Source organism: Merops nubicus, unplaced genomic scaffold (genome assembly GCF_000691845.1).
Source record: "Merops nubicus isolate BGI_N331 unplaced genomic scaffold, ASM69184v1 scaffold25309, whole genome shotgun sequence".
Lineage (NCBI taxonomy): Eukaryota > Metazoa > Chordata > Aves > Coraciiformes > Meropidae > Merops > Merops nubicus.
In genome coordinates this window covers 1-24,504 of record NW_008633431.1, presented here as the reverse complement: position 1 = coordinate 24,504, position 24,504 = coordinate 1, and the positions used below count along the sequence as shown (strand labels likewise).

At 39.8% G+C, this 24,504-nt stretch overlaps 1 protein-coding gene across 1 annotated transcript in view; it reads right to left on the bottom strand.

The window, feature by feature from the left end:
* The window catches only part of GPR98 (G protein-coupled receptor 98), a gene marked incomplete at its 3' end in the record, with an annotated part of 83,239 nt that extends 72,600 nt beyond the window's left edge, over positions 1 to 10,639 (bottom strand). The window contains exon 1 of the mRNA XM_008948264.1: positions 10,339 to 10,639. Coding sequence (XP_008946512.1) covers positions 10,339 to 10,639 — 301 coding nt within the window. The remainder of the gene's footprint in view (positions 1 to 10,338) is intronic.
* Between the last annotated feature and the right edge of the window lie 13,865 nt (positions 10,640 to 24,504).

The following is a 24,504-nucleotide window of genomic DNA, read 5'->3' as shown; positions in this document are numbered from 1 at the left end:
GTTCAGCAGAGATTCTGAGTGTTTTATGTATGCAGTCAGGTAGCTTTAATCTTGCACTGAACCAAGAATAAACTTAGCCTTCAACCACTAAAATTAACACAGATGCAGAAAGGCTTCAACCCTTGGATTCACCTTACAATAAATTCTGTCCAGGCAAGGGTTAATTTCATGAAATAAACTGCTGTCAGGAAAGTTAAGGAGCAAAACTTATCCACACACGATATATTAACTAAGTGTGATTTGGAAGTACAGTCAAGAAAACCATCAGCACCTCTCAGAATACCTACAAGCAAAGATGGGTGGAATGACAAAATTAGCCAATTTTAAGTAATGACAATAAAAAAATAATTCTCCTAGCTGTACATCACAGAGGGAAAAGGCAACCAATGAATCTAAGTGCAAAAATCAGGAATACCCATCTTCCCTATGAAAACAATTGTGCAATTTACAACCTACTTGAAGATTGTTTTGCTATTTTCAGAAACAAATATCACATAGTAAAATAATTTTGCTGCAGAACTTCACATTGATATGAAATTTTATTAATACAAGCACAGTCCTTCAAGATTTCCATGGCTTTCACTGAGAGTTCAATGAGTAACAGGCTTTCAGGACAACGTGTGATTCCTATTTATCTCTCTATTTAGTAATTCTAGTGCAGAAAAAGGGCTACAGGAGGAAGCAAAGATAAAATATACATGCATAAAGCCCCCAGGATTTATAATTGTCACATTTCCAAAATTAACTGGACTAATTTTCAAGATGTTTCTGTTGGTTTTACGTGGAACTGCTCTGAAAAACACAAACCTTCAAGCTGGAAGGAGAACAGTTGTCTAACCTTTGTAAACCCTGAGACAATTGCACTGTCTGCAGATGCAGACATCATCCATGCTGAACTGAGGAATTTGTTGACCTTTTAGCTTCAGCTGTTACCTTGTCATAGACTTCACAAATATCTTCCCACGGTACATGCTTCTAGTAAATAATACTGAAAACATGATCCTTGAGGGCAAGATTACAAAGTTTAGAATTACTTGAATTCTATTACTTCTGCTAGAGAGCATTCTAAAACTATAGGATTACTCCTGTGGAACAAGAGAGGTTTCACAATCATACCATCAATTATTTAGCTGGTGTGTATTCCTCCTTGTTACATTATTTGTACTAAGATTTACTTTGCACAGCCTGCCAAAAGTAGTTTTTATTCTGTCCATATAAACCCCACTTTGAAATGCATTATTGAAGTTTTTTAAAACTGATGTAATATAGTAAAAATAACATAAATCAAGGCATAGAGAATGCAAAACAAATGTATTCACAAAGCCAAAAAGATATTATAGGTCACAGTATTTTGCTTTATTAAATATGAACTCCCTTTGCACACTAAATTCCTGCATAAATTTATTTGGGAACACAATTTGTTCTTTATTAACTGTGTTGCATGAAGTTCAGCAAACGCCTTTGTGAGATTGGGAATTACAAGACAACTCCTTCCCACCTCCCTCCAGTTTATTAATGGTGAGCTGAATTTGGGGTTTTCTTCAAATGAAGCTGAAACTTCAGTCCTTGTACACGGCTCAATTTGGGCAAACTAAGCATTTTGGAGCATCAAATACTTCCCTCTGCTTCAGCTACATATTATTCAGTTCAGTTCAGTTCTCTCGATGCAGGACATTTAGTCAGGCTTTAAAACAGATCAATGACTCAAAGCCATTTACATGTTTTTGAAACAACAAGAAATGGAATATTATACCTCTTCAGAGCATGGACAGGCCAATGGACCAACTATTCTGCTGTTATATTCTGACTAAAGCCATTACAAATAATTATTTATAGCATCAGTGGTAGTTTAAAGCCACTCTACATACTGATGCCCAGATGATATCTGTTATGAGTTTATTGTAAAAGTTTCTGGCAACAAAACAAAAAAAATGTACCTCTCAAAAAACTATCTCAACATTTTAAGGGCATTAAAGAATTTTAAGTCTAAAAATCACATTCTCCAATTAGAGAATTAAAAAAAAAAAAAAGAAACCTAATTCAGAAATTTGAGTCACGCTTTCTAACTTTAAGTCTGTGTTTTATATCACTTTCTGAAGTATGTTTGTGCTTCCCCTGAAAACAGAATCCTAGCACAGAGCCCAGCAGACCATATGCTGATTCCACACAGTAATTTCCACAGTAATGTCACAAATTATGTGAGGAATACCATTTCCCTCTACTGCCTAGACAGTGCAGAGGAGACGTAGCCTTCCGAAACTGGTGTTTCTTGTAACTGATGAATCCACACAATTAGCTTACTTTTTATGTTCAGTTTCTGGACTGATTTTCAGATTAAGATTTTAAAGTTTATAAAGAATGGCTGGTCTTTTCTGCAGACTTCTGTAAAGAATGAGAAGTGTTTTCTGCAGATTTTTACACTGGCTTCTCTGCTTAACAAATCAAAATCCTCAAGAATGAAAAGCTGTCCTGGCTGTTTCCACTGAAGGCTGAGGGAACCTAGAGACCTAGGAGACATCAAAAAGGGAAATGAAAGGGCTGCAAATTCACGTCTGAAATGAAATAAGCATATCATGTCAGATATGGAATGGAGAATGGCAAAAAAGGAGTTCACCTGCTAAGAAGGAGGGATTAGACACCTGGCACTTCAGGCTTGCTACTGCTGCTCAGGAGAAGGAACCAGCAGGTATGCTGAAGCAGTACCTCTGCCACCCAACAGCTGAGCTTGGCTATCATTGCTCCTCGTCACACAACCCACTGTAGATGTCTGAGCACAGACAGAGCACAGCAGAGCAAGTGTAAAGCCCAGTGCACTTTTCACTGCCTGCCCCTGTCTGCTCCCACTGGCTACAGACGCCCAGCCAAGTAGAACACTGAAAAACTGGCAGGCCTGGTACTTTGCATGGAGTCCAGCATCACAGCTATCAATGGTTGCCAGAGAGAAGTCTATTCACAGCAGAGATGTCAGCACCCAGCAGCATCTTTGGCTGTATACAATGGGAGAGAGATACATGCACCCTTTCATATGTAAAGAGGAGACTCTGTAGTACACAGGAACAGCACAGAGCAAGAAGTTTCACAAGGCCGTTTCCCTTGCTGCACCTGTTGTAGAAACGTATTAAAAACCTGCATATTTTCAGCATTTTGCTTCAGGCATTCTCAGAACCACTGAAACGTACAACGGTATTGGAGAACAACCTAGGAAAGCAGCAGTAATTACAAGAACTTGGATTCACTAAACTTCTTCTTTCTATGATGTCATGAACCCAAATTAAGAGAGAAGTATTTTATTCAGACGAGGGTTTTCTTTGCCTCAGAGTTCCCACAGTTCACTCATATGCAAAGGAGGACACAGCAGCTGTCTGTGCAAAACCCAGCATTCAGACAGTGGGTATTACCCAGGTCTGCTCTGTTGGTGGTTGTTTCTGTTTTGGTTTAGATTTTTTTGTTTGATAAGGAAGTCTCTCACTGTAATAGAGAATGGAAAAGGAAGGTTCCAAAGGCATTATTTAAAAAAATATTATCTTCCTATATCCTTTTCTGCCTTCAATCTGCTTCAAAGTGAGTGAAGCATGAGAATTGTCAAAAGTCACAAGTACTGCTTTATCTTCACCCCTGGACAATAGAATTCTAGAATCACTTTGGTTGGAAAACACCTTTAGGATCAGCAAGTCCAACCATTAGCCCTACTCTACCAAGTCCACCTGTAAGCCACATCCCCAAGCACCACATCTACATGGATTTTAAAGCACACCCAGGGATGGTGACTCCACCATCTCCCTGGTCAGTATGTTCCAATGCCAGACAACCCTGTAAGTGAAATCTCTAATGTCCAGTCTAAACTTCCCCTGGGGCAGTTTGAGGACATTCCCTCTTGTTCTATCACTACTTAGTTGTGAGAAGGGACCAGCACTTTCCTCTCTACAACTCTAATGGTTGCAGTATTTGGAGGAATAATCTGTCCCACCAATTTCCATGAATGTTACTCAGCGTCACTGGATGCTTTTGCTTACAGTTCTTCTCTTAGAGTTTCCTGTCTTCCTTTACTAAGAAGAGATTCCAGATATCCACCCAACAACCCCTCTTATTGTTAACACTGGAAGGTGCAAGCTAAAGCATAAATGCAGACTACGAGGTGCTAAGAATCCCTTGATCAGCTTTCACTGCCCTGAAGTTTTTGGGCTCAGCTGCTTACTTACCTACTCACTACTGCTGCTGTGACAGCACAGTACCATAGCACAACCTCAGGTGCTAAGAAAATTTACCTGCTTTTGAGATTAACGACACTGACATCAGTCAGCAATTCTCCTGACCACTTGTTTTCTAACTGCCACAATATTTTAAATATTTATACCCATATTTTTCACTGGGAACAGCCAATTTAATGTAACCTGAAAAACACCTCCGTATGAAAATTCTTGCTTATTCAATTATTTCCCCTTGGCAAAGGTGTGCACCCTTCAACACAGACATCATATCATAAGGAAGAAAAGACACTTAAGCTGCCTGCCATTGTGTTTCTATTTACTAGACAAAGAGGTAAATCTACCATCACTTCCAGGAAGCAATACTGAAAGTGGTAAATCCGTAAGCCAAGACCAAGACAGAGGCCTGATGAGAAATCCAAATCATCTCATCCTGTTATTGGAGGTCACCGAGAGGTAAAAAGTGTAATAAACCCAGAGTGTAACAACCCCTTGTAAGTTTTCTGGCAGCTTCTTCTCACCTCCTCAGAAGAAATGGAGTGGATCTACAGTATACCCTAAAATTTTAAGTTCTAAACCATGTAATCATCACTGGAGAAACAAGTTTGATCTCTTAAGCCAGGTAATGCTTAAGGCTTTCTGAGGCAACTGCCTGCTCTGCCTGTTCTCATTCTGAGCAGGGAATAATGGGCAAAACTCTGAAGGAGAGCTGAATCCACTGTTTCTGTTTGCTAGCAGCAGGCAGAGAGCACAAGACTCTTCCACAAACATTTGCAATTAACTTATAATTTGCTGGTCAAACAGAGAACCAGACAATCATTTTGACTGGCTGTAAGATCCAGATTGTTTCTACCCAGAGTACCTCCAGTGAAACGACTTGGAGTTATTAAGGTTACTTTATATTTAGGCCAGAGATTAGAGCTTAATGTAAACAAAGTGGCTGAAACCTGCTAATTAACAATGCTAAGGAATACACCAGCAAGGATCTAAATTTGCCCTAATTTGTACCAACAGAACAGCACTGATTTTAGGTGCAGAACTAACTGATCTAACGCAGCTGATGAGGATCTATCCATCCACATATATTTTAACAATATATTGTAAAAAACCAAGGTATTATTTTGAAATGGTTCCACTTGGCATCTAGCATAAGTTCAAGCAAAAAGTATATCTAGTTTTCAGCTCCATACTGGAAATCCTTTTGCACTTAGATAGTTCTAATGCAAACAGCAGACACCTTTCACTAACAGAAATAATTTTACAGGTTTTTCCAGAACTGGAGTCTAGCTTTTTACCTAAGCATTTTGCTCCAAGTTGGTCTTGAGACACTCTATGCACTCATACCCTCTCAAATGGTTTCTTCCACAAAAAATCAAGCACATAAACAACAAACAAACAAACAAACAAAACCATAAAAAAAACCCCAAAACTACTAAACAAAACCAAAACCAAACAACCCAGCCATGAAGATGCTTAGCACTCTCAGCTCATACCTACTGTAGAAGCAGCTGCAGGACTGAGCCAGGCACAGGATCAGGCTCTTACATATATGGAATAAGAAATCCAGATGAGCAAGGTCTGCAGGCTTCAGAAAAGACCCAAAGTTTCACAATCATTTCCATTTGTGTCTCTACTTTGGAGGCTTCTCACACGTCCTCAACACTTTTTTACTTACCATACTTTTAGAACATGTGAGCTGAGCTCAAAACTAGCACAGAGTCAGATACCTAGTACTTATCCTGGGTGAAATACTATGGCCTGAAGGAATAGCATGTATCAGGAAAATTAATTATAGGCTTCTGCAGTAGAGTAGCTATTCTTCTCAAAACCAAAAATAAAACCACCTGCTTTGCACTAATGCTTCACACAACATAATCTTGCAAGAAAAAAAATCTTTAAGGTTTAGAATATTAAATTATAGCCTCATCCTAGCGATGAGATGACTTTATTTCAGGTGTAGAGACAGAACTACACCTGAAAACAAAACAAAACAAAACAAAACACCGGAATTTTAATGTGTTGCCTAATTATTAGAATAATTCTGTCAGTGAATTATTCTTGAGTTCATAGAAGTGTATTATTAAACATGAAAATTTGTATCAAGTCTATGTATTAGATTTAAAATGTATATCAAAATAAGCTTCGCCTCTGGGGTTATATGCATTCATTTTTATTAGACTGCAGCAAAGAATGTTGGTTGTATTACAGATCTGTATTTCACTGTCCCCCCAAAGGCTTCTTTCTGCAGAATTAAAAACATATTTGCACCATTTTTGAGAAGATGATTAGGATGGGGCCCTCACTATTTACTGTGAATTAACCTCTTAAATCCATGCGATCCATTTTCAAATAAAACACGTGACAAAGTATTTATGTGGTGAACTCCCCAAGCAAAATGTGTTTGGGTTCAAAGACTTCTCACACTACCTTTATCATGTATTGTGCTTTCCTTGGCTTTCTAAACCTTTTAACCTATGTCACAATTTAATAATCACTATTTAATAATTATAATCATTCCCTTATTAACTGGGTATTTCTTTTTGTTCTTCTAAGGCACCCTGTAGTTCAAGACAAGGAAATCTCTTTGTTGATTAGTTATTTAAGACCAGCAACAATAACTATGCTGGGAAGAAAGGTGCTTTGAGAGGATTACACAGAGCTAGTTCTCAACAGCACCAAGCCGAGAGCAGCAAATTACAAACCCAAGTACTTCATTGCATGTAACCAAATTGGCTGGTTGAAATGCTAATTGCCTTTCAGCAAAGCTAAAGGCAGACAGGGGACCCTGTGCTTCAGAGAATGACACGCATTTTTTACCCCACTTCTGCACCATTGTCTTGCGGAGAATTATTCAAAATCTATTCATAAAGGTAGCTCTTTTCCTAACCTTTAAAAATGTGGGAAATTTCTAAAGCTCTGACCACTACCTCATATCTGTTGGTCTGCCAAACCCATAACAGATGGCTGAATTAAGGCCATGTTAAATCCTTAATGAAGCAAAGCTTGAAACAATTCAGAGCAGTAACATATTGGACCAGTCCAGGGTAAGTGACTGAGGACAGGGAAGTTCCTTTTGCCATCTGAAAATGAGAATCAAAGCTGAACCCTAACTAATAAATCTATACAAGATACAAAATGAGATATCCAAGCAAAAATCTCTTGGTATATAAAAAGATAGTGCTATAACACTGTAGAGGAAATCCTGTCTTCAACTTGCTAAAAAATCCACAAATACAGAAGCTGCGAGGAAGGTGGAAAACATCCTCTCTGTGGTTTAATTTCCCCAGAGAAATTTAGCCTGTCAGATAAACCCATTCAAATAAGCACAACTTCATCTTAACAGCAACTTCGGTGTGGGCTTGGAAATCGTTTCAGTAAAAGGAATTTAGGCAACTTTAATTACTTTCACAGGAAATATTCATAATCCAATCTACGAAACAATGTTGTTCATATTTTAACTGTCTTTCAGATCTCCCGGGTTCCAAATTCTTCTTGCAACAGGAGTTTACTCCTCAGGATGACACGAACAAACTCAATTTTGAAAACATTTATGACATGAAGTATTTTCCCCATGAGACTATTCACTCAAAGAATGACTTAGGCAAGCAAGGCTTTGCAGGAACAGCATCATTTGTGATTCACTAACTTTTTTCAGAGTAAGGAAAAGTTACAGTGAATCCATCTGGAATAAGATAAATGGCTTCTCACATTGATTTATGACAATCTTTTTTTTTTTTTTCCCCCTAGAAAACAGTAATTTTCCATTAGACAGACATAATTCTTGAATTTCTGGAACTATGACAAATGCCTGCACTTTTTACAGAAATGGTTCTGTAAGCTCCAGTTTGATGATGGGTATGTTATATAGCATCTGAGTCTTAATACATACTGAAAGAAGTATTCAGATACTAAACACACATTTCTAGTGAGGAGAAGTGTTATATTCACAGTTACATACAACAGTGACCATACCCAAATCTTGCAGACATGAAACACAAGCATAATTTCTACGAATGAGTAAAATCAGTAGGATTACATATGTAAATCTAGTTATGTGCATGATTATATCTTAAGGAGATCAAGGCCTAATACTCCCTGAGCAAAGAATTTCAACATATTATTTGTATTTTCTCATGCCTACATAAATTTTTGTATTTCTTAGTGAAAAACTAAAGGGACCCAATACCAGGGACACACTGGAAGAGGCTGGCCAACAGAGAAAAACATCAGAAATCAGGGCTATCCAGCAATAAAAGTAAGCTAAATTTCATCAGACACCCTATCTCAAATAGTAGCAAGAGCTGGATATACAATCTACTGTATGATGCTTCCAAAAACACGTTAAAAAACTTCAGATGTAGTTGAGACAAATTTTAATTCTCCCTTTCTTTGAAGTTTGATGCGAGGACATAATTTTCCATCAAGTTTTCAATGAAACTATCTCAAATTAAAACTTTGGTAACCTTACAGACCATTGCTGCATCGTTTTAAAAATAAAATGATTATTACCTCTCGTTACCGTGTTGTGATTCTGAACAGCTGTGATAGTTGTGTGACAATATCAAAGGTGATTTGTGGGTCATCAATATTTTTCTCCCAAACTGCCATCAGTTGTTTGCACCCTTACAGACCTCTGGAGTAGTATTCTCTCCTTCAGTGCTCTACACTAAAGGTACAGGCTCACATAGTTTTCCCAATAGTTCAGTTTCAGTTATTATATCCACATGTTAAGTAAAACATGCATGTAAGCACTTGCAGAGAAGCACTCTTTTTTTATTTTCTTGAATGGAATTCCAAAAAGAAATTTAAAAAAACACTCCTGGAGGACAGTGAGTGTAAATAACAAAATTCCATGTTGAATTTAGTAGTAGTAGTAACCGTTTTTCATTCAGAAATTTCATTCAAGTAAAGCTCACAACAGTTTCCAGGAGAAGTATTGCACTGCAGGTTTGAATGCATAAGGATCAATCTCATTCACCAGTATCAACTTTTGAAAACTCATCCAGTATTGTTTTTCAGCCTTAAAAATGCTGGAAGCACAAATAAACTGCCCAGCACTAGCTCTCACAAAAGCAAATATCGTTTTCCCAACTGATTCCCACATGACCAGGACACAGACCACAACTATAAGCTAATAAGCATGTGCTCCCATTATCGATGTTAATTAGTTCACTCAGATGCAAATTTAGTAAATACCATTGTTTTCTTCATGTAATGCTATTAAAACACAGAAGTCTGTTAGAAAGCTAATAAAGCACAAACGTGTATGTTAGAAATCAATAACTACATAACTATTACTAATAACAAGTTAGTAATTAAAAATGTTATGTCCTTGAAATACAGTATACATCATCAAATATCTGATATTGATTTTACATTATCAAATATTTGTCCAGAAATGACCAAACAGATTTGAAATATTCTAAGGCTAATATACCACAAATGATTTTATTTCCCTCAGGAATCTGGTTCTCCTTTCCACATGGAAAACACTGAATACATTTAGTGGGAGAAAGCTTGTTTTAGGCTTAAGAGACAGATAGACTAAATATATCGCATTCTACTTCCAGTTATGAAACTGCCCTCATGGCAGATTCTCAAGAAAACTAGTATTTAACTGAAAGATTCTCTCTGGAAGATGTGCGTGAAGTATTATCAGAAAAAAAAACACTTTTGGCTTCTATATAATGAATATGATTGTTTTAAAATCACACGTTATTTCACATCTGTACTATAAAGCAATTACAGACTCATTAAAAAACAATGATTGATGCTTGGCAAGCAGTTCTGTATACATTGGACCTTAACTTTATCAGGGCTAGCCAGAGTGAATTATGCAATGTCTCATACAGAATCAGCATATCAAAAGAAAGAAGCCTGAGCAATATTTTCAATTATAATCACTTACATGTCATATTTTAATTATTAACAGGTTTAAAACTCATTCCTCAGCAGATGATGGCTTGAAGAATTCACTCTTCTAACTCTCTTCTTTGCAATACACAATGCATCTGCAGCTCCTCCACCTCTTTTATTTTCACCTCATTTCAACAGTCAATTTTTATATATTTTTTTTTTTGACGCTTTATTTTTTTTTGGTGAGTTAAAATTTCCCAGCTGGGACACTTCAGACTAAGTTTCACCCTGCGAAGAGGATTTTCCATTGGAAAGCCTGTTGCCTCCACCTGCCCGCCTGTGCCGAGCAGAAAGAGGAGCTGCTGGAACAACAGAAACCTTAGCAGGCTCTCCCTGTCCAGCAGCCACTCAGGGGTGAGCGACACGCTCGCTGTCTGCTCAGCCCTGTCCCCGCTGCAACAGGTGCTGCTGGCAGAACCCTCCAGAGCGCTCGTGCTGCCGATGCAGGATGCTTCCAAAGCAACCACCACCTCGAACAGAGAGACGAGGAACCTACCTGGACCCGGGGAGATGGACATCCGTGTCTTCGGGGCTCAGCCTGCCGCCTGCACGCTGTCACTCACGCATTATGCATTCCCCTCTTCTACTCCTCCCTCTGCTCCGCGCAGCGCCCGGCGCTCTCCTCCCTCTCCTGACTCCTGCTGCCTTCCCCCTGCTCTGGAGAGAAAAAGGGGGGTGGGATGGAAGGGGATGAAATTTTCTCCAAACCCCGGCAGTTGCCCCTGCTGCTCCAGTCGCTGCCTCTGCAGCAATTCCACTTGGCTGGGCTTGTGCTGTTTTATTGCTGGAGGCCGCAGAACTGGCAGGGTTTAGTGCTGGATTATGACAGATTTTGGATTCAAGTCCTCGGCTGTGCCAGGACATGCAGCTCATCTTAATTCACAGCTATTCAGTGCTCGACAGGGAGAAACAATGTCTGATTCTAGATCAAGCATTATGGACCCAGTAATTTCTCTGACTAGTATCAAATTCACATTTTATGGTCACCAGCATTCCAAACAAATCCTGAGCCACAGCAGACACAAAGGCATAAAGATGGCACTTGGGTCTTACCACTGTTGGCCCCAAAATCACCAGTTGTCCCATTTCATGGTAAACAAGAGTCAAAATTCCCACTTACCCGACCAATGTGAGCGCATTTAAGCTCCAAAACATCGAAAATGCTGAATTTTGATGATACCTCACTTAGTCCCATTCATAGTCTTCACTATATTTCCAGAACCCATGAGATTGCCATTAGATCTTGAAAACTGGCAATGCCATTGCAAACTAATGCAGCAGCAGCATGATTTCATCTAGCCAGACCCAGTCAGATCCACACACTCCCTGCGTCTGTTCTACAAACTGAAAACATTCCATCACATTTTTAGAAAGATCCATTCCAGCTTTGGGGAAATCCAACTCCCAGTAAACTCCTAGTCTACAACAGTACACAACCACGTATCAGGTACTCTGAGCTGGCTGGATCTCGTCGTTCTCTTTGGTCCCAGATCCTCAGACTATTCTACCAAAACTGTTCTCCCAAGTAACTCAAAAAAATTGTGTCCCTGGCACAACTGAGAGAGAAAGCAACCTAACAGCCAACATGGATCCAATCTGAAACTGAACAGATGCATTTTTTCAAACTGTGTATTCCTTATCGCTACTGAACACACAGAATCTATTGTAAGTACCTATTTTACACATGTAAGTATTTAGAAACAAGCCCAAGTATAAACTCTAGCCTAATTTTAGATATTACTACTCACAGCATTATTTCACAGGCAGCACATTTACAGAAAGGGTGGAGGGAAACGTTCAGCACAAAAAAAGGATCCTGCCTTGAATGAGAGCAGAGTAATTTTTACCTTTACTACACCTTACAGAGAAGTCATGCATTTCAAATGAGAACCTTTGCTTGGTTTTTAATTCATTTGGGTCATTCAGAACAAGCAAACACAGTGGTAAAAGTCACAGAGAAAGGAAAGATTCTGCTGAGGCTCATATGATCTTTGCATATAGGAGTAATAGAGCACAGAATATTAGGGCCAAAAAAATGAACAGATTTAGAAGACTCTGTGCCTTCTCACACCATTAGCTTGGTCACTACATCAATACTGAGTTGGGCTGTGGTGATCACACTTTGGGAATAACGTAAACAGGAAAAGGCAAAGAGGATGCTAGAGGCAATGAAAGGATTGAAAAATTACTTGTTAAAACACTCAAAGATCTCTATAACTATTTTGATTATAAGAGTGATGCTTCAAAGCAGAAAACGTTCCAGCTAACATCAGCCATCTAGTCTAAGGTAGTCATATAGTAGGGTGGGATGAACTACCTCTAGGAGGTGCCTAAAAAAACAAACAAACAAACAAAAAAACCCAAAAAAACTAACCCAGAAACATGCCTTTTATCTTCTCAAAAGCCATGCTGTGCACCTTAAAGGAATCCAGGCAGATGTGTATGATAATCTGTTTGGTATGTCTGATCACTCTTTGCAGTGGTCTTGCACCTGGGGTAATTTATTTATGATCAACACTTTATTATGCATTATTCCCATGCACCAGCTCCAGTTTTTCTGTACTGAAAAGGGAGCAAAAAGAAGTTCTCCAAAGGCCTATAATATTAGCTGCTGAATTTTGCATTACACAAAAACTTAGCATATCAGCATGAGAAGTAAGTAGCACGTTTTTCAATTCTGTATCATTATTTTCCTATCTCAGCTTCCCCATCTAGATCCCATATTGTTTTTCCTCTCTGGACCAACAGGTGGACAGCCTGCTTGAGCTACACGATTCTCCTTCTCTTTTACTCTGCAATGTTGTTTCAGCTTACAAAAATTACTTCATGTTGTCCTTTTGCTGTCCAGTTTCTGTGGGAAGCTTGACTCCCACCAGCAGCTATCAAACTGCTCAGTTATCAGAGAACCTGGTTTAATAGTCATCAGTTCTCAATTACAGCAGACCTGAGCACATTAAATGTTGCTAATCACTGAGCTAAGAAGTGAGAAGAGGAAGAGTGAGAATTTGGGCTCGCTAACTCACATGGCTGCTGCCATGGTGTCTTCCAAGAAAACTGCATCCACACCCAAAATGACTGTAGATTTGCTACTCTCTCCCACTCAACAGGCAGTGCTCCATGTTTTCTCTCAATCCCTGAGGATTTCCCAGCTACTTCTTTTAATTCTCACCACACCACTCCAGAGGCTTGTGCTTCCCTTTGTTACACAGGAGGACGAGACAGTGCTCTGGTGGGATTTTGCCCGTGGTGGTCCTCAGGCAGCTGGAAGGTCGTTGGTGATTGACATGGGACATTCCACAGGCACTTTTGGCAGCTCAGCATGCTGCCCTCACAAATGTCAGGGGTACACAATCAGGGCTGGTGTTGACCTACAACAGACCTGGCATTGTACAGAACTACGCCTCCAGGTCAGCCTTAACTTCTCTTCTCAATAAAAGCAGTAAATAAGGTGTACTAAATACAGCCCTCAGTCCTATGTTTGTTTGGGTTTCCTTTGTTTTTGAATTCATTAAAACTCTGCAAGTTAAAAATGGCTCTGCTGCGAGTAAACCAATATTGAAAGCAGCAGCAATAGAATCAATGGACTCCAGTTTGTTTGTTTGTTTTGAAAACTTGCCTTTTCCCTTTATTGGCATCATCTGAAAGGAAAGACCAGAGAAGAGGGAGTTAGAAGAAGAAACAAATCCCTGAGAAATCCTTAAAGGAGCAATAAGAAAAAAAATCCAAACATGGGGCTTTAGAAGGAAATATGTTCTCTTCTTGGTTACATTTTTGTTTGTATTAAGAAAGATTTTAGTCCTGTATGAAGGCCATTTGGTTTTCAATCTAGATATTGTAATCTTACTCTACTAATATTAGAAAGCAAAAATAAAACACTGCTAATTCAGTTTTCTGAATATCCATAAAAGCCAGTAAAATTGAGATTTGTTTTCACTTGTGGCATCCAAGCTTCAAAGTCCTGGATTAAGAACTTATTTGGATGTGAATAGGAAACAAAGAGATTCTGAGGATTTTTAAATTTTGATCCTGCACAGATTTCCACATTGTTCTAGGACCTGAAGCTGAGGGAGACTGAACTACTCAGAATGAGGAACATGAAGCATTTGCATAACTCTTTCACACGTCAATCCTTAATTAATACACACCAGACACAAATTAACTTTACTTCCTTCCTGTCTATTAATGAATCACTTCCAATCTGACTCAATGCTACAAAAATACATCACATCCATCAGATGCTGTTCTGGTTAGTTCTAGTGTGCAGGCAGAATACTGAGCCTGATCCTGCTCCTCTCTTTGCAGAGTGATCGACAAGATACAGGCAATTTTCTTGCAAGAAGTTGACTTGGTTTGGTTTGGTTTGGTTTGGTTTGGTTTGGTTTTGAAAAGTGGCTTTTCTTTGAATGATGGTCCATGTTTGTGGGCACTTCTGGAAGAGACCATTTTTGAGAACACTACAGGCCACCACAAGCAGTTACACTGTTCTCTGAGCAGGGGTAGTTTGATACTTGATCCCACAGAGATAATTGTTTCCTTGGCTGATGTCTGGCATGCATTCCCCATGTTCCTTCTCATTACTTCTTCCCAACATGATTCACACTGGGGAGCAGATCTAACTGGCAGTGCAGAAAGAAACAGCAGCCAGAAGTTGACTTGGGTAGCATAGTTTTCAGGAAACTAGGCTAAAAGTCGTGCTTTAAACGAGCACAGAACAGACCAAGGCTCATACCACAGAGGGGTGTTCACCTGGCTGGTCTGTGTCTCCAGGCCTCTGACCACCACCCCACAGCAGCTGATCAAGCCTGTTGCTTCAAAACCTGAAGTGAGGTTTCTGATCACTTTCCTGTTGTCATCTGATCCAGAGAGTCCCATCTAGCCACCCCATGCCAAAGACATGCACAAGCACTGTCAGCTATCACAGAAACAAAATCTTTTGGGTTGGAAGAGATCTTTATGATCACCAAGTCCAACTGTCAACCCAGCCCTGCCAGGTCCCCACTGCCCTGTGTCCCTCACACCACATCTCCACAGCTTGGAAACCCCTCCAGGGGTGGGGACTCCACCACTGCCCTGGGCAGCCTGGCACAGGCCTTTTGGGGAAGAAATTGTTCCTCAGCTCCAACCTAAAACTCCCCTGGAGCAACTTGGAGACTGTTTCCTCTTGTCCTATTGCTTGTTCCTTGGGAGAAGAGCTCAGCCCCCACCCACCTGGCCTAAACCACCTTTCAGGGAGCTGTGGAAGGTCTCCCCTGAGCCTCCTTTGCTCCAGAATCACCTGATGCCTCTTCAGTAGTTCCAGGCACTCGCATTGCCCTCTTTCCTGAACTGCTCCACATCCTTCTTGATGGGCCTGGAATGCTTTAATATTAGAATCTTGACTTTACTGCATAGCTTCCTGATAAAATAAACAAATACATGCAGGAAGGAGCACAAAGTGGACAAACAGTACTAATAATCTGAGAAGACAGAAGAATATTTGAGTATTATGCTGCTAACCCTGTGGTGTATACCAGACTAGTTGATCTGCAGAGGTATATAGATAAATTCAGGTACTGAACCTCTATTTTTTAGAGATATCCAGGATTTAAGAAATTGAAAAACAAGAATTGCCAAGCAGATTGTTACAATGGGCAAAATTTGTTCACGCTTCCTGCAATCAGGTTGACAAAGGTGAACGTTTTTATGGTACAGTTCCTCATAAAGCATGGTGGTGTTAATACTTTTATAAAGATTTCAACTTAAAAAATAGAAATATTCCTATTATCAGGAAAAAGTAAATGTTCTCTGGCATCTGCTCATGGGAGGCTGCTACATTTTAACACACATTAGAGCAGAAACACTATTCATAGAAACATAACTTTTATATTATTGAACTTAGCTACTCATTCAACAAGACTTTCAGAAAAAAAAAAAAGGAATTACTTTTAGAAAACGTTAATTTAATATGTTCCAGTGTAAAAAAAATGAACAAATTAATGAGCAAATAGCTTCTTTGTTTCAACACACTGCATCTCAGATTTGGTTGATCAAGCTCCAGCATGCAATTTTGACACAATTTCTGTCATTTTGTGTCATTATAATGACATGAAAAGAATGTCATCTCTGAAGGGATGGTCTGGTCTTACAATGTTCATTGGCTCCTTTCAAACCACACTGGATTTTACTGGCTTGTGGGTCCCATGGAGAAACAGCAAGATGAGAACTTGGCAAGAACTGTTTGCCTGCTCCTCTTGTGCAGTTATTGTTGCTAAATAAAGTTGCAGGCTTGTTTCTTCCAACCCAGTGTGTCCAGCTCTTCATTTGCAGCATGTCACTGACAATGTGGAGAGTATGCAGCAAATCAGGAGCTTTTTCACCAAACATCCATCAAAACACACAACTTAGAGCATGTCAAGCACTAGACTGTAACTTCAAAAAGAACACTCACTTAATGTGCATTTTTCTGAAGGTAAAATATACTAAACATATTTAAAATTCTCTATAATTTCTCGCATTTAGATTGCTCTTAATTTCAAACTCCTCAAAAAGTATTTCAGACCAATAAAGATAAAAGGGTTCCAGCTGCTGCATACAACTTCAGTTGCTTTTCCAATTCACATATAGGTTTGGGGTTTTTTTTTTTTTGATTCCTTTCAAACAAGGATAAAAATTACTTGGAAGCAAAACTAACTTAGGTTTTTCAACTTAAGAGTTAACTCTTTTCTGAAATTCTTTATGTAAAACATGGAAGTGTTGACTCATTAGCTTACTTTCCCCCTTGAAATCAAAGAGATACTACTTGAGTAAATGTGAAATTAAGTACCCACAAGAAATGCAATTTTGGAAATACTTTCCCAAGGAGAGGTTTTAGGTCAGAAATTCTGTAACAGTCCTGCAAGTTTATGAATTTATTGTCCTGGCTGTGGGGAATCCTGGCACACATCCTTGCTGTAAGGCTGTGTCTACAAGGTAGCACTGGAACATCTTAGAGCTGAGATATTGATCCAGGGACTGTCAACATTTAGAAGAAAACACCCCAAAACTAACAGCTGCTACTAGAGAGGGTAACAGCCACTCTTTTCAAAGTTGGTCTGCAAGGGAAAAAGGTGGAACCACTCTCAATGCATCTGCTTTCAGTTTCACTTACACTTTATCCTCAAAAAAAAATCTAAGGCCTTCAGGATTTCCTTCTCTTAATATAATGTGTGACCTGAAACATTTTTAAGCTAATGAAATAACTGCATGCCACCACTTTTGATTGTTTTTTTTTTTTTTTTTAAATGTGATGTCTATGCAGTTACATGTTTATTATCTCCCTCTTCCCTGTGACTTGTGAAATTGGAATACAGTAGCTGGAAAGACATAGAAAATCAAACCACTTAATTATGTGATACTGGTGAAATGCAATTCACATAGCCCTGAAACCACTGCACATAGAAGTTGTTATTCTTTATCTAGAGACTGCAGAATGCTGCGTTGATGCAGCAGCAACATCACTGGAAATAAAACTGTGCCTAGAAAAACTGAACACTCAACACTTTCACATAGCCTGTTAATATACAGCCTTGCAAATCAAAAGCAAGAGGTGATGCAGAAAAGAAACAAAAATGTTCCATGAGAAACTGAAATATGAAAAAGCAAGTACTGAAATGCATGTTTAGGGTAGAGAGTATAAATCCATGAAACACAGGTTGGTTAAAATCTGTGTTACAGCAGCTAACTTGATCTTTTGGAGTTGTTTCCAGTTTATGCCCACCATGTGTGGTGCTTCCCCATGGTTTGTTATTTCACTTCAATGGCAGAGGGAGGAAACCAACAAAGCTCAGTAACCATACTGCATAGCACAATGTAACCATGGAAGCATTTGTCCACTTGTCAGAGCCTCTCCAGAACGATTCAGCCATTCATTTCATTGAATCAATATTGAAGCTTTTAAGATTTATTACGTGAGGGTGGAGGAAAACTAATAAAACAAATTCCTTGTTGCTTCCCATTAAATACATCTTGTCCCAGGAGGCATATTAATACCTTGTACACACTTGGCTGGTGTCGTGTGGGCTGCTACTGTCTCTCCTCACCGAGGGATTACTCCTCATGTATTTGCATTAACATGCCTGATACTCACTGAAAGAACTTAAAGGTTTCTGACACATTCTGCTGTCCTGTATAGAAGCTGAATCAGATAGAAAGACAAAAGTTGTAAGAAAACCAGGGTGGAGGGAGTCTGTTTTAAAATTCATGAAAATGCTCCCATCAAAGAGGTTCTGTCTGCTAGATGGCTCTCTCACTTATGTTTATCTCTCTCATAATGCTTTAGAAAATTGAATAGGGTGATTTATTTTACAAGCACTTCCATATTTGTTGAAATATTCCATAGTTTCTAAAAGTGACAAGGGCAAAGCTAAGACCAGCGTGTTTTGTATGAACCCCAACCATTTCTTAAGCCCTATACTTACATTCTAGATTACAGATAGCTATAGTAAATGATAAATTTTTCTCTTTTTTTAATCAACTTTATACTAAAAATTTGAATTGAAGCATAGCAAGATGTTTACAATTAAAATACCATTACTGTTACTAACAACAAGAGCAGAAAGTGTTCATCCAGCAGTTTAATTTACACTTGTGTGCCACTATAGGTGCAAACTGAAGGCACCTTCAACAGAGATTTCAAATATTTATCAGCATGGCAGGCTGGGAACGCCACACCTGCTCACACATGAGAACTTTTCAAGACTCTGAAACACACCCTTCACCATGAGACAGCCTCCCTGCTCCTGCTCCCACTCCCTGCTGCTGTTCCCTCTCCTCCTGTAAAAGCTGTCCAGCATAACCCACTGCTCCAGCCGTGAGGAGGTTAACACAAAGGAGGGGAGTGGTGCCAGGATATTCCAGGGAACCCTCGCTCCCCTGTGGGCTTCTTCACGTGGGAAGCAGAGCAGGGGGTGGGAGAAGAGGCTGCTCAGCTGGTGGGACTGCACGGGTGCCTCAGGGCCTGTGTAAGGGCAGCTTCCCACTCCGTGCAATGGCACCAGAGGAGTGTTTGCTCAGATGTAGCTGCTGGTAGCCATGGACCACTACAGAACACACCCACAGTAAACCTGTGTGCTGATGGGCTTGTCTGTGTCAGTGAGGATGCACCACAACCACATCCCTGTGCCTCCAGTCAGGGGGAACCAGCAGTGCCAAAGGAACTGCCCCAATCCCAGTGCTTAAAACATACCACACAACATTCAGCAGTGGGGGGAAACTACCAAAATCCTTAAGCTTTTCATTTCCAAAACTGAGAGTTTGCTAGAGTGACAAAAAGCCAGTACTCTACAATCAAGGAAAAAAAACTGAATGAGCACGCATCTTAATGTAATAGTATAGTCAATATTCAATAATAAAATAAATTCAATTATAAAATAAATTAGTACACAGGTGACAGCAAAGGGAACTACAGAACAGACATTTTAAATTACACTGTATGAATTACAGAAGAGTAAAGACATAAGGGAAAACCAGTGGCTGGCAAGACAGGAGATTAATAAACACATTTTAAATGCCTGTAACAATCAATTCCAAAGACACAAAAGGAAGTGTACTCTATAAATGGGGCCTGGCAGCAAAGGTAGACAACATAATGTAAACACTGATGTGGGATTTCACTTATAAGGAGGTAAAACAAATGAATAAATGTGTGATCTTAGACAAAGAGTGCAGTTTATTTCAGTTCTGAAAGATTATAAATTTGAATTACGGTAATTGTGCTGGTATAACAGAACTGAGTAGTTGGAGAACTTATTCTTTAATCAACTTAGGACATGGTGAAGACACACTGCAATGCTAGTAAGAAGTGTAATGATGTAAAACATTAAAAACTAGCTGGTAGATCTCAAAAAGTATTCTCCAGTAAGAGATTATGAACAAAATATAAATCTTATTATAAGCAAATGAAAATAATTCCACAATGTGGTTCAACAGGGGTTACAGATGGATGTGCTGCTGCTCTTCAACACTCTCTCCCTGCAAACACAAAAATCACAGCTGGATGTGTGTGATGTCACTGTCAGCAGAAAGGGAAGGACAGTGTTACCTGGTCAGCTGGTTCCATTTAAAGAAGTTGTGCCACCACTGCTGAGCACCCTCAAAGCTAAAATACTGCTGGTACCTCACAAACCACCTGCTGCCTCACCTCCCTCTTGAAGGAGCTCTAGCAGAGAAGCAGCTCATTGCAAGTGTCCAATGTGATGCTGTGACTGGGAAAAAAAAACAGAGTTGTGTGATCTTCAGACCCATCAACAGATCAGCGACAAGGAGCTGGGTGGGGGGTCATTTACCCTTGTGTGTAGCACTGATGGGATGGATATCTGAAGCTGCATGAAGTTCTGGTGTCCCCACAGTAAAAGCAATGATGAAATACCATAGAGGATGCAAATGAATCACATTTCCCAAAAACTGAGAGCTAGAGAAAACAGTGAAAACAGTAACAAGTTCTGAATATTTAATTCACAAAAAAAACCCCAAACAAGCCAAAAAAAAGCAACTGAGTGAAAGACTTGACTATAGTGCAGAAATTCCCTCAGAGGAAAAACAGGATGAGAACAGAAAGGGTTTTTTAATTCTCTCAGTGAAAACGTATCAGAAAGTAACAGCTATTCCTGGACACAACTACAGATTCATGCAGCTAAAATTGGAAGGAATCTACGACAGTCTCCAAAAAAACCCCAACATCAGTTATCAGACTACATGAACTCTTACTCATCAATACAAGCATATGCATAGAATTCAGAGCCTTACAGCAAAATCCACCTGTGAACATTTGAAATAAATTTTCAAGCGACTATGCTGCATTTTTTGTGTACTGTCCTCACCATGGCTGGTTTCAGGGGTAGATTTTCTTATTCAGGAGATGCCTGAGCAATGGAAAACATGAATCAAAAGCCAGTATACAGCTCTTTACAGACTTTTGAAAACTAAATATCAAGCAACCAATGCACCCTCCTGGCTGTGTAGGTACACACAATATTTCTATTAGGAATACATGTTAAATGTAAATACAGTTAACCAAAAAGACACCAAATCATGTGGAGTAACCAAAGGGAAGCAGCAAACAAATGGAGTATGAAATTGGGAAATAACTGTCTCAATCTAAACTTTCATTTATTCTCATGAAAACCATAGCAATATTCATTTAAACAAATTTTGTGGCCATTTTTAACATGTTTTTGGAGTGAAACTGTTGGCACCTTGCTAACTAGAAAGGGTTTTGTGGCTAGTTTTGGGGATCAAGGCCCAGACTGATTTCTCCAGTATTTCCACTGGAGAACAGACTACTCTGCAATGCAACATCTGCAGATTTAGATATATTCACTTTCTGTATGCTTTCATAGTTCTTAAATAGCAGCTCTTACTGCACCAGGCTTAAGTCTTAAGACTGACTTAAGACTTATTAAGTCAGGCTTAATAACCTCACATTTTGTCTGGACTCCAGTGGAGCTGCAGACCCACCTGGACATTACTGTCTGCTACAATTTCAGTGCTGTTCCCAAGCACCAAGCTGAGGAGCAGAGACAGACAAAGGCTGTGTGTTTATTTCTGTGTGACTCATCTTTTAATGAGTCATAGCTTATGGTGTCATTCAAGCAATTAAAATATACATTTAGATACTTGGCACTATCAGCACGTAAATCTAGCCCTGTGGTCCCGAATCACAGCATGATTTAGAGACTTGCAAAACCAGTGGTGGCACATGACGTGTAATTTCCAGACAGAAAGAATACTTTCAAAATTAGAAATGACTAACAAGTTTTACCAGCCCTCCAACATCTCCTTTGCAGTCCCCATCAATGCCTTAAGATGTTTCCAAGACTCCCGTGTGCACACAGCTTCCCAGCCCTGCTCCAGCCACGCTGGATATAACATGACCAAGTGGAATGTGGTAGGGATCCCTGCAGTGGCTCTTGGAATGCCATGGAGTGATTAACACTGACCCTGTTGCTCGTTGAGAATGCACTATTAGGATATGCAAAGTAACTTACACGGGGATGGAGAAAGGCTGTGCTCCTATTAGCATTCATGGGAGCCGTGCAGCTACAGTCTTGTTCATCAGGTTTGGAATATACCCTTTTGTTATTGATGGGAAAATGTCACTAGTTACAAATGGTTACACGCAGGGGTGTAGCAGGGTCAGAGCAAACTCCAACACTTTCTTTCCCCCCTCTCGGGGAGAGTGCTGCTTCAGCAGTTCTTTTCTGACCTGATGGCACACCTCTTTAGATAAAAAAAACGGTGAAATTCCCCACCCAGACCTTTTCCACAGCCTCACCACCCAGAGATTAAAGAGAGCTCCCAAAAGAATATGTCATTAGTGGTGTAGGATGGGACGATCACCAGACAAGGCTGCCGGCATCACTGTATGAACTCTGCCTTCAAACCCCTCTCCAGGTCCACCCACGGCTCTGACAGGGCTCATAAAACAGCCTTTGAACAGCATGAATAGGGTCTGAGTCATCACTTTCCCAGCTACAGACAGCTACCCTTGCTTCACTTCTATTCCTGAAAGCTTCCTTTAAAAACCAAAACAAAACTGGTCGGTGCTGCAGATATTCTTTGCCAGATGTGGCACGGCACCTCTGAGCAGATGGAATTCTCATTCAGCCAGCTATAATTACTTTTCATCAAGTGGAGATCCCACGAGAAAGCTTTGCATTTCTGGGGAATTAATTCTGTTTTGTCACCCACAGTCTCCCTCTTGCTGGAAACACAACTGGTGGGAGGTTCAGTCCTCCCGCATGTGGCCAGCCCCAGGAACACACAAAATCATTCTGGAACCCCTACAAAGTATGTTCATGCATCTCTCATGTCAGTCCAAGCTTGTCTTTGTTGTGCAGCAGCCTCTACGCAGGGCTGTATCTAAGGCCTCTGGTGCAGCTATGTTAATTAGCACAAGCTGTGCACCTGACCCATGATAAAAATAGAAGGCTTATTCCTGAGCAGGCTTTGATTGGGAAGATGCTATGAAACACTCTAAAGAAAAATAAAATATCCCCAGTGAGGCTCCTAAAAGGACTAGAAATAGCCCCCTGCCTCGTAAGAAACATTGGTTTGAGGGAGTTATAATCACACTTGGCATCTACAACAATATTTTAACAAATGCAGAATAAGGTGGGCAGAAAATCAGCTTCTGCTAACCGTGCCCAGCTTCCTGCTGGCAGGAAATCCTGGTTACACCTCAGAACTGCTCCAGGCTTCTCTGCAAAGGGCAGCACTTAGACCTGCCTAACCTGGACAGCTTGTGTTTTCAGCTTCCTCCTGATGTCTGTGCCTGAAAATAGTTATAATCTTTCATGCAAACTTGCTCTTACAACACAGAACTTCTGTACCCTTGGCAGAACATCGTTCCTGAAACGTATTGCTTCCCTTTCTGATGCTGTTTAGCTAGAGAGTACCTTGACAGCCTTAAGAACAGCTCAATCCACTTTAAGCTTTAAATGTAAATCTTATCTAAATTTCAATTATATATTATTATTATTTAAATTTAAAATTTGAACTTTAAATTGAATACTTTAATCCACAGCAGAGCACAGATTTACTCTTTAAAATGACACAAAAGAACACACTTCACTTTGACAGCTTATTTTACAAAGCCTGGAAACGTGGCATCAATCTTCCTCAGCTTCTGTGGGTGTGAAGTGTGACACTCAACAGAGCTACACAATCGTTAGGCTCTTATGTTTATGTCTTCAGACTCAAGTCATATAGTTTTCAAAACTAAAATCACAGAAGAATTCTGCTTTTGTTAACACAAAGCACGTTTCTAACCTCGCTGGTTGCCCAGGGAAGTCTGTAACAACATACATCAAAGCTCAAAAACAAAAGGCAAAAAACCCTCTTATTTAAAATTACATTTTTTTTTTCTTAAGATTAAATCTAATCTGCTAAGGAAGTGGATTTGCCAACGCATTTCTATTCAGCAACAATGCAATCGTTTGTTAACAAGGTACTCAGCCTAGCCTTGGAGCTGTCAGCTTTTGTAAGAAGCAGATACTCGCTCCTGCTCTAATCAAAAACTTCCTTCTAAGGCTGTGTCAGAACAAACCCACACTCCATTAAATTGACTAGTTGGACTAGGAAGTCTTCCTATTACTGCCTATTGCCCCAGCAACTGCAGCAGCTGCCAACAGTTCTGTAATAGTGAAAATGACTCTGTTAGGGAAGTTGAATTATCTACAGGGCTTCATTTATGGTTTAACTCTTCTGAAAAAAAAAAAAAAAAACCATAAACCACACCACCGTGGGCTGGGTAGTTCTGTCTCTGCAGCGCTGGTCCTGAGGAGGGGGAAAGGCGTGAAGGGGTAGGAAGAACTGTCTGGCAGCTTCTGAGTGAGAAGCAATGAGCTGAGAGGCAGGCAGGGCTACA